Source organism: Chrysemys picta, chromosome 6 (assembly GCF_011386835.1).
Source record: "Chrysemys picta bellii isolate R12L10 chromosome 6, ASM1138683v2, whole genome shotgun sequence".
Classification (NCBI taxonomy): Eukaryota; Metazoa; Chordata; order Testudines; family Emydidae; genus Chrysemys; species Chrysemys picta.
In genome coordinates, this window is record NC_088796.1 from 88,840,602 (window position 1) to 88,857,056 (window position 16,455).

Genomic DNA, 16,455 nt, shown 5'->3' on the forward strand with positions numbered 1-16,455 from the left:
GCATCAGGCAAGGTATTTCCAGTAGAAACAGGGAAGTGTTAGTACCATTATACCAGGCACTGATGAGACCTCATCTGGAATACTGTGTGCAATTCTGGTCTCCCATGTTTAAGAAAGATTAATTCAAACTGAAACAGGTGCAGAGAAGGGCTACTAGGATGATCCAAGGAATGGAAAATCTACTTTATGAGAGGAGACTCAAAGAGCTTGGCTTGTTTAGGTTAACCAAAAGAAGGCTGAGGGGAGATATGATTGCTCTCTATAAATACATCAGAGGAATAAATACCAGTAAGAGAGAAAAGTTATTTAAGTTAAGCACCAATGTGGACAACTGGCCATCAACAAGTTTAGGTTTGAAATTAGGTGAAGGTTTCTAACCGTCAGAGGAGTGAAGTTCTGAAACAGCCTCCCAAGGGGAGCAGTGGGGGCAAAAAACCTAACTGGCCTCAAGACTGAACTTGATAAGTTTATGGAGGGGGCAGTATAATTGGAATACCTACAATGGCATGTGGCCCATAGGCAACTGACAATAGCAAAAATCCCCAATGGCTGGAGATGGGCCACTAGATGGGGAGGGCTCTGAATTAGTACAGATAATTCTTTCCTGGTATCTGCTTGGTGGGTCTTGCCCACGTGCTCAGGGTCTAACTGATCACCATATTTGGGGTTGGGAAGGAATTTTCCCCAGGTCAGATTGGTAGAGACCCTGGGTTTTTTCGCCTTCTTCTGCAGCATGGGGCACTTGCACATTTAAACTAATGTAAATGGTGAACTCTCTCTAACTTGATGTCTTTAAACTATGATTTGAGGACTTCAGTAACTCAGCCAGAGATTAGTGTTCTATTACAGGCGTGAGTGGATGAGGTTCTGTGGCCTGCAATGGGCAGGAGGTCAGACTAGATGATCACAATGGTCCCTTCTGACCTTAAAGTCTATGGATTCTTCATACAAAACTAAGACTTCCTGCTTTAAGTGGAAAAAAAACCTTAACCATGGAGCTGCAACAAAGCATCCATAATGAATATATACAAAGGATTAGCATAGGTATTGTGATAGACCCAGACCAGTTGGGAACAGCAGAGTAGCAGAAGGGAGATATACTGGCCACTGGATAAGTAGTTTTCTGTTCCCTGAGTGACCAGAGCAGGGGCTGCTCCAGGCTAATAGACCACCTGACTCCAATTAACCTGCTAAGAGTCAGGTGAGGCAGCTATGCACCTGACTCTAATTAAGGTCCCTCTGATGTTATAAAAGGGCTCACTCCAGCCAAGCCAAGGGGAGCCAGAGGAGAGGAAGTGTGTGAGAGGAACTGGGAGCAAGAGGTGTGCAAGAAGCTGAGAGTGAGTAGGCGTAGTGCTGGAGGACTGAGAAGTACAAGTGTTATCAGACATCAGGAGGAAGGTCTGGTGGTGAGGACAAAGAAGGTGTTGGGAGGAGGCCATGGGGAAGTAGCCCAGGGAGTTGTAGGTGTCGTGCAACTGTACCAGGAGGCACTCTAAACAGCTGCAGTCCACAGGGCCCTGGGTTGGAACCCGGAGTAGAGGGCGGGCCCGGGTTCCCCCCATACCTCCCAACTCCTGATCAAACACAGGAGGAATTGACGTGGACTATAGCTTCTACCAGAGGGGAAGGTCTCTGGACTGTTTCCTGACCCACAGGGTGAATCTGTGAAGCGAGCAAATCCGCCAATAAGCACAGGACCCACCAAGGTAGAGGAGGAACTTTGTCACAGTATGTTACTATTAGTTTATGTATATTAAGAATATGCACACTCACATCATTGTGTTTTTATAAGGGGTTATCTGTAGAGTCACATCTATATTCAGAATGAAAACACATAACTGAAATTGGGATTACATTAGGTGGGAAAGAGAGAAGATTTTCAGCGACGCATACCTTCTCTTCCAAAGACATGACAATCCTCACAGTGAAGAGCCCAGATTCATCTTTTAAGGAAGATGGTTGTATTTTCGTTTGATGTTGTACCCTGCAGTGGATGTGAATAGAGCTTCATTTCCTGTCCAGTAAAGAAAGAAAGAAAGAGACTCTTCTCTGGGGGCTGACTTCTGTTGTTCTGTGTATTAACATCTGTCAAATGACTGTTGGAATAAGCACACTTCAGCTTCATGGCTTTTTTCCACACTAACAGCTGGTGAGTCACAGGTGCTGGCAAAGGAAACCACCAGTCCCACTGAAATGTACTGAGGAGCTCTTTGTTATTTTAATACCACATTGGGAGAGTACTTAATTTGCTCTGATTTGAAATGTTCCTTATGGACAAGGTGTTATGTAAACAGTATTCCAGAAGAGACTCAAGTCAACATAATTTTTATTTGCAAACAGAGAACTTTAAAAAATGAAACAATTGTGCAGTGTCTCCACACTAGTTGTGCTATTTTGGGTGCAGGAGAGTTGTAGTTTTGCTTCATGTCCACACTAGTGCAGTAGTAATGCCCTTCCAGCTCTGTGAAGTAGTTTTCAGAGTCTGGAAGACCTTGTAGCTCAGGAAAATTGTGGGAGAAGAAGTCAAATTTCCATAATTCCCTTGGGGAACTCCTATAAACTCTCTTATGCCTGTGCCATTTCCTAATTTTTTCCTCAAAATGGAGGCCAGGGTGAAAACTCAGCTCTCACTCTTGGCACAGCAGGTAAGATTTCTACTGGAGGTCTGGGAAATCAATCATGAGATATCTGAGGTGGCTGTGGGCAGATGGTCCCAGCAGTACCTACTGAGAGACAGATTTCAGGTTGTCATAGTGGTGCCCCCACCACCACCTCAGTAGAAAGCATCGTGCCTGTATTTGTGGATGGTCTTCAGTGGGTAGAGTACAATTTTTTGGTCATGACCACAATCACAGACTGGTGGGATGGGCAGCAATGGTTCCATAATTTCAGGATGAGGACGGCAAAAATGTCTGTATTTCTTTGGTGAGCCAGCCCTGACACCATGGAATCAGATCACCTGGGAGAACGCTGTGGAAAACAGTGGCAATTACTCCATGGAAGCTGGATAGTCACTGTTCAGTGGAGCACCAAGTTGAGGTTGGAAGCACTTGTGGAGGAGGTTTGCAAGCAAACTAGGTAGTATGTTGCAGGATCCTGTGTGGTCAAAGTGGCCAAAATGCCAGAGAACATTGAAAGATTTCATAGATTCACTTTTTCTAAGGTCAGAAGGGACCACTGTGATCATCTAGTCTGACCTCTTGTACAGTACAAGCCACAGAATTTCCCTAGAATAATTCTTAGAAGGCATCTTTTATAAAAACATCCAATCTTGATTTTAAAATGGTCAGTAATGGAGAACCCACCACAACAGTTGCGGTTCTTGAACTATTAAGGTACCAGTGATAAAACCCATGTACTGGTTCTGTGTGTCCCACAACAAGCCCAGACGTATATTAAGAGAAAGGAATATTAGTCAATGGTGATGTAAGTTTTAGTGGACAAAGTAGATTTACAGTGATTACTGTAATCCTGTGGCAGAGAAATTCATTAGAATGAGAACCCATTTCCACATTGCACATTCCCGGTGTTTCCAGATAGCACTCACTGAATATCAGTGTAACTGAGCCATTTTGATTAGCTCACTGCTCAGTCAGCAATAATTTTTTTAAAAGATAGAAACTGTGTTAGAAGCAGTTTCAAAAGGGCAAATATGTTTGTCCAAAGTAAGTAGGTTTTAATCTGAGAGAGACAAAGTAGGTGAGGTAATATTTTTTTCTTGGACCAACTTCTACTGGTGAAAGAGACAAGATTTCAAGCTCCAGAGAGCTCTTCTTTTATGGAGTTTGAAAGCTTGTCTCTTTCACCGACAGAAGTTGGTCCAGTAAAAAAGATATTATCTCACCCATCTTGTCTCTCTCATATTCAGGGAACAACACATTCACAACACCACAAATTTTAATCTGCTTACTGGGGAAGCAACAAAAAATGATTAAAGGTCTAGAAAACATGACCTACGGGGGAAGATTGAAAAAACTGGGTTTGTTTAGTCTGGAAAAGAAAAGACTGAGAGGGGACATGATAACACTTTTCAAGTACATAAAAGGTTGTTACAAGGAGGAGAGAGAAAAATTGTTCTTAACCTCCAAGGATAGGACAAGAAGCAATGGATTTAAATTGCAGCAAGGGAGGTTTAGGTCGGACATTAGGAAAAACTTCCTGTCAGGGTGGTTAAGCATTGGAATAAATTACCAAGGGAGGTTGTGGAATCTCCCTCATTGGAGATTTTAAAGAGCAGGTTAGACAAACACCTGGCAGGGATGTCTAGATCAGTGGTCAGCAACCTGCAGCCCGTGGGCTGCATGCGACCAATCAGGGTAATCTGATTGGGGGCCACAAGACATTTTGTTGACATTGACCATCCGCAGGCACAGCTCCCTGCAGCTCCCAATGGCCGCGGTTCGCTGTTCCCAGCCAATGGAAGCTGTGGGAAGTAGCGGCGAGCACGTCCCTGTGGCCCGCCACTTCCCGCAGCTCCCATTGGCCAGGAACAGTGAACTGTGGCCACTGGGAGCTGCAGGGAGCCATGCCTGCGACAGGCAACATCAGCAAAATGTCTCATGGCCCGCCATCAGATTATCCTGATGGGCTGCATGCAGCCCGCAGGACGCAGGTTGCCCACCACTGGTCTAGATAATACTTAGTCCTGCCATGAGTGCAGGGGACTGGACTAGATGACCTCCTGAGGTCCCTTCCAGTCCTATGATTCTATGAAACATTGTGGAAATATGCTAGCTGTTGGTTGTCCATATTATTCTTAGTTAATAGCCTTGATAGCCCAATTCTGTAAACACAAGGAATTTTATTCACTTGGATAAAGTTATGCTCCTGCTTACTGTTTGCCGGATCAGGACCTATATTTCTTAAATTCTGTAGGCGTTTTTCATTTGCCCTGGTAGTATGTGTAAATGTAATGATTTCTGGTATTGCTCACATCTTTCTGAGCTGATTCCCAGCCTTTTCCCACCTCTCCTTTTTCAGATTAGATTTAAAAAATAATGGGAGATTTATTTGAGGATGCAGTGGAGGACAAGAGCAGTGTAGCCTTAACCAAGGCTTTGTTCCATGTCTCTGAAGAAAAACACATGCAGTAATGTGATATACAAAAATTCCATCTTGAGGTTTGGGTGACAAACCACTTTAATGTGACTCTCCAGGTTTGCGATGACATCAGAAACTTTCAATCGGATTATAGCCCTACATTACTTGGCTGCCTACCCTTTTTTCTTCGTGTGGCTGTGCATAAGACCTGACTCAGATTCCTCTGACATAGAGGCAAAAGATTATTATGAAGATATGGGGTTTTTGGCCCCCAAAATAAACTTGGTGGCCTCTTTTAATTCAACTTATGGGCTACTACCCATATTATAGAAACCACCAGCTGATATTGTGGTGTGGGTTTTTTCCTCTCCTTTACGTAAGAACTGGATTGAATTTGAATGGTGTTAAATCCATTTTAACATCCCACTAGAAAGATTCTTCTCTAGGTCATGATGGTGCGCAGACAGAGCCATAGGGGAAGACTGTTCACAAGAGACCTGATCTTCAAAGGTGCTAAGTACTCTTAGCTTGCATTGAATTCAATCAAGGTTGTGGGTGCTCAGCACTTTTGAAAATCAGGCCCCATGTGGCCTGAGGAGAATCCAGTTTGTTTAGTGTCTCATTATTCAGGAGCTTAAAAATGATTGAAAGAGAGGGGAAAAAACCAACAAACCCAAACTTCATAAACATTCATTAAAGTCCATCATCGGTGTTTAAGCAGCACGATAGCATAACAATATGTCAATTGTCACTTTGTACCATGCACATTTTATTCCCAAATTACCCCAATAACCTAAATAAGAAAGGAGAAAATGTACAAAGAATTCATATGGCCATCTGGAATGTATAATGTGGAAAGATCTGGAATGCATTACATGGTCTGGAAAGTGGCTGGTCAAATTCCAGAGAGCTAAGATAGACTTCAAAGTCTGGCCACACATCAGTGAAACTGCTGATCAGCTCAGATATTTAAAGTGGCTGTAGATGAATGAATTTATTACATTTTTTATCTGTTGCATTCATATGGGAAAACATGACCATAGACAGGTACTCCATTAATTTCATGCTGGATTTTTTGTTTAACTATAAACCATATTTTCAAAATCTTATGTTGTCTCATGACTTTAAAAAAAGGTGTTTCCTTCTCCTTCATTATATTGCTGTATTACAAGGGCAATACAAATTTGCAGAAAAATATGGCATGATTAAAATATGCTTTTTATAATAGAACACAGATAATAAAAATAATCTTTTCAAGAACAAGGCAAGCCAATGTTTTTATTTGATTTTTTAAAACAAAATCTAAAACAAATCTATCATCTGAGCTCTTCCAAATGTTAAAACATCGTCCTCCAAAATTAACTGCTGGACCTGAATCCGGATGATCCAAATTCCCATCATTTTTTTTTCTAGTGTTGATGAAAAAAATGGACCTTGCTACTTTTATTAATTTAGCTTCAGAATCAGGATGGTATGTATTCAAGGAATATTTTACTCACCACTGAAAAGAGACAACCAATCTGTGGGATCTGATTTTCTATAATGGGTAAATGAATTCCCCCAACTACCCAACTCTCCTTTTTCCTTCTTTGAAAGTTGAAGTTATTATAGCACTTGATATAAAGAGCCCTTTGCTCAGATTGCAAGACTAAGCTACTGTATCTGAACTACTGCTCTCATGAACTGCACTATGTACTGCAAGTAGTCAAACATCAACCTCAGTTATAAGCAGCAAAAGAAGTATTTCCTCTAATGTGACACAAAAATGCTACTCATAACAGAATCTTACCAAAGTAGTTACAGTGTGGTTTTTTTCTACCGAATATTCTTCACTAACCAATTTTTCCTTTTAATTTCTTGCTCCCGTTGATTTAAGTGGTTACGGTATCAGGTAAACTACTGGGAGAGATTTAATTACTATTTATGCTAATGTAATGCACGCCCCTCGCTTCTATGACTAGAGGCAGCCCCAAGAAGTTAACTTGCTCTCTACTACAGATAATCTCAGGTGACTGTATGTTTGAGAGTTTTTTTGGCAAAACCCGAATAATCATGTTTTACCTTTCCAAGAACACCACCAAACTCCTACTCTTGGATCATGCACTTAGCCATTAACCAGCAATGGCAGAATACACATAGGCCCATGCAGCAAGTCAGCCCTTAGTGTTTTAGAAGCATTTGGTAAACAAGTACCCATATTGTCCAAAGAGAGATAGAAGCATGCAAGAATTCATTCCCTCCTTCAAGATACCAACACCCTCTAGCAGCCTCCCACCCATCTTTCCACCCAGGCAAATAACTCCTCCTGCCTGGGCAGCTGAATGACCAATTTAGGTAAGTAATCAGCCAATCTTGGTCATTTAGTCACCTTCCTTTTCCCCCTGCAACATTAAGGGACCTTGAAGGTGCTTTTCAAGGCCTAGCTCCTATTGGGCATTACTATGGACCTGATCCAGTTCTCTTTAAAGTCAATGGGGGTTTTGCCCTATGACATTAAGAGGTGTGGCACCAGAAGTATCATCATCTGGAACAGCACGGGCTACTTGTAAACACAGGCTCTGGCTGTTGCCCTAAAAGTGGGCAGTTTGTTTAAAAGCAGAAGACATGCAGGACTTGTAGGTGACTCTCTGGGAACTGATGCTTTTCTGATCTCCTTCCCTATACTCTTTAAAATTCTTCAGTGGTGAATCCCCCTCTGAAGGCTCAGAAGTCGGTGTTTCATCTCATTATCACCAACAATATTCAAACATGCAATCATCCCATTCCCATGGTAATTTGGCACATTGGCTTCTGGTTCCTTCTGAAGCCCAGATGTGTAGGATCACATAATAATGAACAATAATGAAAAAAGAAAAGTTAACTGAACATTTTGGAACTTCCAAGTAGACTCAGTTGTAGAAACAGGCAAGGATCAGGTGCCATTTCACTTACCCTTAATTCATGCCTTTAAAAGAGGAGCAAAGTAACTTACATACATTTAATCAAAGTCCCAACCATACTTCCAAAGCACCTGTTTTTCACAGATGAAGCTATTCTGAAGACATTGCAGATTGAATTTAAATCAGCACTGAGTGAAGAGGAACATCTGTTTCATGTAGTAAAAATTTACACTTTTTATCCTAGCTTTGGGCGCAACTACGGTCAGCATTATGGTGTCCACAGTAGGGGAAAATATGACTGTGAGACTACTGGAAACATAGCATCTGGACGGAGGCTGAATTGTGATAAGATGACAGTCTGAAAGATCACCAAGAAACCTCACTACTAGATCCTTCCTTTAATTTCTTGGTTGAGAACAGTGAGTAAATGAGAACAGTAACAAGGCAAAACATACTTTCACCACAAAGCCCATTTGTCTTAACTAAAGACACAGCCAAATCAAATCCCTAGGTTTGAACACCTACACATTTTGGAAAGGGTTAAAATCTAGATCTGAATTTTCTGGACCAGGCCCATCTCCAGTGGTTTCATCAAATGAATAAAGTTGCCTGAAAAAAATAGTGTTTCTGGACATTCATTAAAATTCCCAATAACTGCTTGATTTGACCATGTTTATAGACCATATTACTTGCTATTTGCAAATATTTGCATGGAGGGATTTTTATTTGAACAGAAGGAATGGGCTATTCTTCATACAGATACTTGTATTTGTAAACAAACTAGGCTATTCATGCTTGAACTACAGTATTAGCTATTAGTTATTATTATTTCCCATTGTTATTCTCTTATTTTAAAAAAATAATTTATCTAATTGGGGAGCAGAAGTAATACTATGTGTAGGCTTGGAAGGATTAGATTTTTGTTGGTAAACATCAATTTCATTGTAGATACACAAACTGATGAAAAATATTTCCAATGGTCAGCATCCTATACAGCAAACAGAAAAACATCAAGAAAGAGCTCTCCAACCTGGAGACTTTCATAAATAACCAACCCTCCACACAAATGGACTTTACTAAAATAAGACAGGAGATCTACATTACACACTTCACCTCTCTACAAAGGAAAAAGGACCGTAAGCTGTCTAAAATCCTACCTGCCACATGGGGCCACAACAGGGGTACCCCGAACTCACCCAGCAATATCGTCAATTTATCCAGCTACACACTCAACCCAGCAGAAGAGTCTGTCCTATCTCGGGGACTCTCCTTTTGCCCCAGCACCCCCACGAACATGATACAGTTCTGTGGTGATCTGGAAGCCTACTTTCGCCGCCTCCGACTCAAAGAATACTTTCATGATAACACTGAACAGCGCACTGATACACAGATACCCTCCCACCAACAACACATGAAGAAGAACTCCACATGGACTCCTCCTGAGGGTCGAAATGACAGTCTGGACCTATACATAGAATGCTTCCGCCGACGTGCACAGGCAGAAATTGTGGAAAAACAACATCGCTTGCCTCATAACCTAAGTCGTGCAGAACGCAATGCCATCCACAGCCTCAGAAACCACCCTGACATTATCATCAGAGGCTGATAAAGGAGGTGCTGTTGTCATCATGAACAGGTCTGACTACCAGAAGGAGGCTGCCAGACAACTCTCCAATACCAAATTCTACAGGCCGCTTTCCTCAGATCCCACTGAGGAATACACTAAGAAACTGCACCATCTACTCAGGACACTCCCTACACTAACACAGGAACAAATCAACATACCCTTAGAGCCCCGACCGGGGTTATTCTATCTACTACCTAAGATCCACAAACCTGGAAATCCTGGACGCCCCATCATCTCGGGCATTGGCACTCTCACTGAAGGACTGTCTGGATATGTGGACTCCCTACTCAGACCCTACGCCACCAGCACTCCCAGCTACCTCCGTGACACCACAGATTTCCTGAGAAAACTACAATGCATTAGTGACCTTCCAGAAAATACCATCCTAGCCACCATGGATGTAGAGGCTCTCTACACAAACATCCCACATACAGATGGAATACAAGCTGTCAGGAACAGTATCCCTGATGATGACACAGCACAACTTATTGCTGAGCTCTGTGACTTTATCCTCACGCACAATTATTTCAAATTTGGTGACAATATATACCTCCAGACCAGTGGCACCGCTATGGGCACCCGCATGGCCCCACAATATGCCAACATTTTTATGGCTGACCTGGAACAACGCTTCCTCAGCTCTCGTCCACTCATGCCCCTTCTCTACCTACGCTATATTGATGACATCTTCATCATCTGGACCCATGGGAAGGAGACCCTGGAAGAATTCCACCATGCTTTCAACAGCTTCCACCCCACCATCAACCTCAGCCTGGACCAATCTACACGGGAGGTCCACTTCCTGGACACCACCGTACAAATAAGCGATGGCCACATTAACACCACCCTATACCGAAAACCCACCGACCGCTACGCCTACTTCATGCCTCCAGCTTCCACCCCGGTCACACCACACGATCCATCGTCTACAGCCAAGCACTGAGGTACAATCACATTTGCTCCAACCCCTCAGACAGAGACCAACACCTACAAGATCTTCACCAAGCATTCTCAAAACTACGATACCCACACAAGGAAATAAAGAAACAAATCAACAGAGCCAGACGTGTACCCAGAAGCCTCCTGCTACAAGACAGGCCCAGAAGAGAAACCAACAGAACTCCACTGGCCATCACCTACAGTCCTCAGCTTAAACCTCTCCAACGCATCATCAGTGATCTACAACCCATCCTGGACAATGATCCCTCACTTTCACAGACCTTGGGAGGCAGGCCAGTCCTCGCCCACAGACAACCTGCCAACCTTAAGCATATTCTCACCAGCAACCACGCACCACACCATAACAACTCTGACTCAGGAACCAACCCATGCAACAAACCTCGATGCCAACTCTGCCCACATATCTACACCAGCAACACCATCACTGGACCTAATCAGATCAGCTACAACATCACTGGCTCATTCACCTGCACGTCCACCAATGTTATATATGCCATCATATGCCAGCAATGCCCCTCTGCTATGTACATTGGCCAAACTGGACAGTCACTACGCAAGAGGATAAATGGACACAAGTCAGATATCAGGAATGGCAATATACAAAAACCTGTAGGAGAACACTTCAACCTCCCTGGCCACACGATAGCAGATGTAAAGGTAGCCATCTTACAGCAAAAAAACTTCAGGACCAGACTCCAAAGAGAAACTGCTGAGCTCCAGTTCATTTGCAAATTTGACACCATCAGATCAGGATTAAACAAAGACTGTGAATGGCTATCCAACTACAGAAACAGTTTCTCCTCCCTTGGTGTTCACACCTCAACTGCTAGCAGAGCACCTCACCCTCCCTGATTGAACTAACCTCGTTATCTCCACACTGATATATACCTGCCTCTGGAGATTTCCATTACTTGCATCTGAAGAAGTGAGGTTCTTACCCATGAAAGCTTATGCTCCCAGTACTTCTGTTAGTCTCAAAGGTGCCACAGGACCCTCTGTTGCTTTTTACAGATTCAGACTAACACGGCTACCCCTCTGATACTGGATTTCCAATGGTAATAATCAAAATTTACAAATAAGCAAAGAAAGAAAAATGCTGCATGAGAATGTATTAGAGTTTGATTTGGGATTACTGACTTTGTATATTTTGAAATGTGATGTTGACAATTTGTTTTAATGGTTATAAAGTTGTAACTTGTTGAATCTCAACATCTACTTGTGACACTCTGTATCTTGGGGGAAAACCCTGCACCCCAATGTTCATCCTTATAATATGATTGTGTGATATCCAGTGAAAAAGTTTGTCATGTCGGGTGTCTCCAGAAGGCTCATGATGCACTGAACATTGTTGTTATAGTAATGTTATAGGTTGTAATTTCAAGTATATAGTTATGAGGCTGAAAATGTGTCCTCATGGCTTAAAACAAGCCCAGGCAAAACTCTCCAGGAACAGAGGGGGCAGTTCACACCTCATCGGGGCATGTATGGTACAAACCCAGCCCAGCCTCAAAGGAACAAAGGACACAGGCCTAGGCAGCAACAAAGGATCTGTTGGACTCTTCAGTGAGTCACCCCCCTTCCCTTGATCAGTTTGGAACTACAATGAGGTAATGCTCATCTGACTCAGAAGGGGGTGGGGGCAAAGCCAAGGGGGAAGAAAGAACACGATAAAAGGGAGAGACGTTTGCCATGCTCTTCCTCTCTCTTCCACCTACATCTACAGACATCACCACCAAGCGACTGAAGCGCTGATCAAAGGGGAGAGCCTGGCTGAAGGGCAACCAGCCAGCCTGTGGTGAGAAGCATCTAAGTTTGTAAGGGCACTGAAAGTGTTAAGATCAGCTTAGAATGCTTTTATTTAATTTGACCAAATCTGACTTGTGCTTTGACTTACAATCACTTAAAATCTATCTTTTGTAGTTAAGAAATTTGTTTATTTAGTCTCCTACCTGCAGCAGTGCATTTGGTTTGAAGCATGTCAAAGACTCCCCTTGGTATAACAAGCCTGATATATATCAATTTCTTTGTTAAATTGATTAACTCATATAAGCTTGCAACATCCAGCGGGCATAACTGGACACTGCAAGACGGAGATTCCTAGGGTTGTGTCTGGGACCAGAGATATTGGCTAGTGTCATTCGGTTGCACAATCCAAGCAGTGGCTGGCCAAAAGTGCTCACTCACATTCTGGGAGAAGCTTACATGCCAGAGACTGTACATGAACAGCCCGGGAGTTGGGGTTCTCACAGCAGAGCAGGGTAAGGCTGGCTTCCAGAGTTGAGGATTGGAGTGACCTAGCAGATCACTGGTACGGATAACACCAGGGGAACGTCACATTACTGTCATGAAATTGTTGTGTGACCCTCTCCTGCATAATTTCCCACTACTGTGAACATTTAAATGGATAAAAATAAAAAAAAATGCTTAAAACCCATAATTTTGTGCAACTGTAAAATTTTAAAATGATAAATTTTTAAAAGCTGAAAAAGAAACATTGATATTATTTATCAAAATTATATTTAACCCCCTCCATCCCCTGAATTCTTAGAAGTCTAACTATGTGATTTAGGTGAACATGAATAACTAAGAATGAACGGTCAATGTGAACAATTTGCAAATTCCCCATACGCTGAAGTTTGTTCACAGATTTCATAGATTATACGGCCAGAAGGGACCACTCTGATAATTTAGTCTGACCTTCTGCATAATACAGGCCAGAGAACTTTCCCAAAGTAGTTCCTGTTTGAACTAGAACATATCTTTTAGAAAAATATCCAATCGTGATTTTAACACTTCCAGTGATGGCAACTCCACTACAATCCTGGGTAAGTTGTTCCAGTTGTTAATCACTCTCACTTATTTATTTCACTTTATTCTATTTAATTACCCTCACTTAAATTATCCAGTGCACATGTGCAAATAATGGATGAATTGGAAAAAATCAGGATCAGTTTGGGAATGATTCACCAATGGAAAAAAAAAATAACTAAATGTGTTGGATATTTGATTCCCAACAAAAAAATTCAACTAGCTGTGCAAAGGAATAATAGAATTATCACATGGCCTAAGTGTGAATAATATCACAAATGTAGATTTAATAAACTTCTGAACAATCTTAAATGCCCTGGCTGTAGCAGCTTAGGAAAGTGATCTGGAACTCAGATCAGAGGACATGGAGGAAGAGAACCAGGCCCTATGAGAGGTGAGAATTGCTCCCAGTAATCACAATGGGGTAATCACTCCAAAGCCTAATGAGGGATACTTAAAATGTTGACGTTAACTATTCCATTGCTGATTATTTTGCAGAAATGTCAAGCTAATGTACTTCTCCATTCTTGAAGAAAGTACTGCAGATATTAGGTCAAGGTGCAGTGTGGCAACTAGTTCTTGCTGGAGTGGAGAATGAGGATTCAGCCTCCTTAACTAAAATGTGGGATGGGGTTGACTAGGAGGCCGATGTGTTACTAGAATGTGTTAGCTAGCATGTTCTAACATTCTAGTGTACACAACCCAAAGCTGTACTTTAGCATGTGCTAAACTGGTCAGTTTAAAGAGTAGGGGATTGAAGGCTTCAACTTGATGCTCTAGTACATGTTAAAAGTAACACCCTGCCTTGCCTATGTTAGAATACTCTAGTTGGAAAGCTACCATTTTCTAACTACACACCTTTAAATCCTAGTCAAGACAAATCTTACATCACTGTCCAAAAGCGGGCTGAGGGGATACATCCCCCCTCCCTACTACAAAAGCTTCAACTATCTCCTAGCTGCCCCAAACCAAACCGGTTCCCACATCTTCCTGGGTCCTAAATGATCCGTACATCCCTTAGCCAAGGGTTACAACTTCTAGTTTTCCTCCAACAACTTCTAAAGCACAAAGAAGCACTTCAGTATAAAAATCTGTACCATACTGACTGGAGGAGAGAGGACAGTGAAGGAGAGAGGACTTGGCGGACAGTGTCACGTAATTCTAAGCTAATGGGCTACATAGTGTATGAAGTCTGGTCTGTAACTTAAAATCTTATTTCTCTGTAATGAGAAGGAGATGAAATCATCAGTGAACATTTACTTCAAGTCTGAATACAGAAGGATACTTATCTGTTAGGTTTGGCTTTACCTTTGTGCCTTTCTCATTTCTCTTCATGGTTTGTTTCATGTTCTTCCCATTCTCATTTAAGTGTTTTATTTTTTTAGAATGATTTATTTATCCTTTTGGAGCATTTAATTTCCTCTTTGCCAATCTAAGCCAAAACACAGCCAGTTTCCTTTGCCTGATGTTTGACCAGGAGCATATATTTTTTTTAATCTGTTATGAATTTGAAAACAAGCTTCAGCCCAAATTCTGCATGAGATCATGCGTGGACTTTTTAATGGCAAAACGAGGAGTGGTTGTCATGTTCATAATTATCTAATGAGGAAATACATAAGTTGTTTTCAGAGCCACCCATCATCTGGTGTGTGTCCCATTAGAATGCCAAGTTTTTTCTGAGAATCACGGATTATGAAAAGCCATAGATATTTTGCCATACGAACTATGTGATTTAATATGTACTACCCTAAGGAACTGTCATGGAAAAAAAAGACCTTAACACAAGTTTTCTGATCTAATGCCCAGGATATAATGTGGTTTTGTTGCTTTCTACATATTTTTATGAAAAAAATATTTTAAATTGTGCATATTTAAAAATAAAAGAACCCAAAAGACTAAAATAATTACACTATAAACATTAATTCTACATAAAATGAAGCAATAAAATATATAGAGAAGGTATATGGTACATTATCAGGCAAATACCCTTTTTTCAAAGATGCATTCCAAAATTATTAAGCATATTGAAGAGCAAGTCAGAACATCTTTGAAGTGATCATATTTTACTTTCCCCAGACTTTAGCTGAGTTGTCATCCCCTTAAGTGTGTCTTTGGGTAAATCTTACATAATATATAACACCTTTCATCTGAGGATCTCAAAGTGTTTTTCCAATCTCTAATTATCCACTCTGTGTGAATGAGCAGGGGCAGGTAGGTAGGTATTATTTCATAAATGTGTAACCTGAAGCACGGAGAAGTTATGACTATCCACGGTCATAGAATGAGTCAGTGGCACAGCTGGGAAAGGAACCCAGCAAGCTAAATCATTGTACAGCTCTACTCACTAATAATGCTCTTTCCTTTTGGCCTAGTGGAGCGAGCACTGGCTAGGGTTTCAGGAAACCTGCGTTCTTTTCCCATTTCTGCCACTGGCGTGCTGGGTGACCTTGGGCAAAATACTGCCCCTCACAGTGCCTCGGTTTCCCTTCTGTAAAATTGGGATAATAGTATTGACCTCCTTGGGAAGCACTTTGTGAACTACTGATGAAAAGTGCTATGTAATTATAGCACTGGTATTATTATTATTCCCTTTAAAGTGTATCCAGCATGCCAAAACCATACAGGAAAATCTAAGGACAGCAGCTTTAAAGACACAGCAAAGCTAATCAGTCCGAACACTGCATGAGTTTGTTCTGTGACGTTGGAATAGGTTGTTACACTAAAATGGATGCTATTTAGCACAACACATTTTTTCTTGACAGATTCAACTAGTGCAGTCCAGCCGCCAAGCCTTGCACAGAAAGAGCTTTTCTCCCAAAGGTTTGACAGGAACCTGAGGTAACTTCAGTGACTTTTATTTCCATCAGTGATGAGGGCTGCCCCCATTGGCCTGCCCCCACTGGGTGGTTACGGCTGCCCCAGACTTTGGAGGGGGTTCTCCAGAATCATTCTGATTGCCTCTGGATGGACAGTGGACAGAATGCGGTGTGTGTAATACAGAGGCTTAATACAGCTACTCCCAGATTCTGGACAGCAACAGGGAGCAAGTCAGCTGCCTTTCAATCTCCCAGTAAAAGGAGAGGACTAAAGTGGAGAAAGGAAAAGCAGGGGGAAAGCTTTAAAAAACAAACCCACCCA

General features: G+C 41.9%; 1 protein-coding gene across 1 annotated transcript in view; it reads left to right on the plus strand.

Annotated features, from left to right (window-relative positions):
* The window catches only part of LOC135984371 (uncharacterized), a 28,634-nt gene extending 15,416 nt beyond the window's left edge, over positions 1–13,218 (plus strand). The window contains exon 2 of the mRNA XM_065599416.1: positions 8,871–13,218. Coding sequence (XP_065455488.1) covers positions 9,479–10,492 — 1,014 coding nt within the window. The 5' untranslated portion in view covers positions 8,871–9,478 and the 3' untranslated portion in view covers positions 10,493–13,218. The remainder of the gene's footprint in view (positions 1–8,870) is intronic.
* The last annotated feature ends 3,237 nt before the right edge of the window (positions 13,219–16,455 follow it).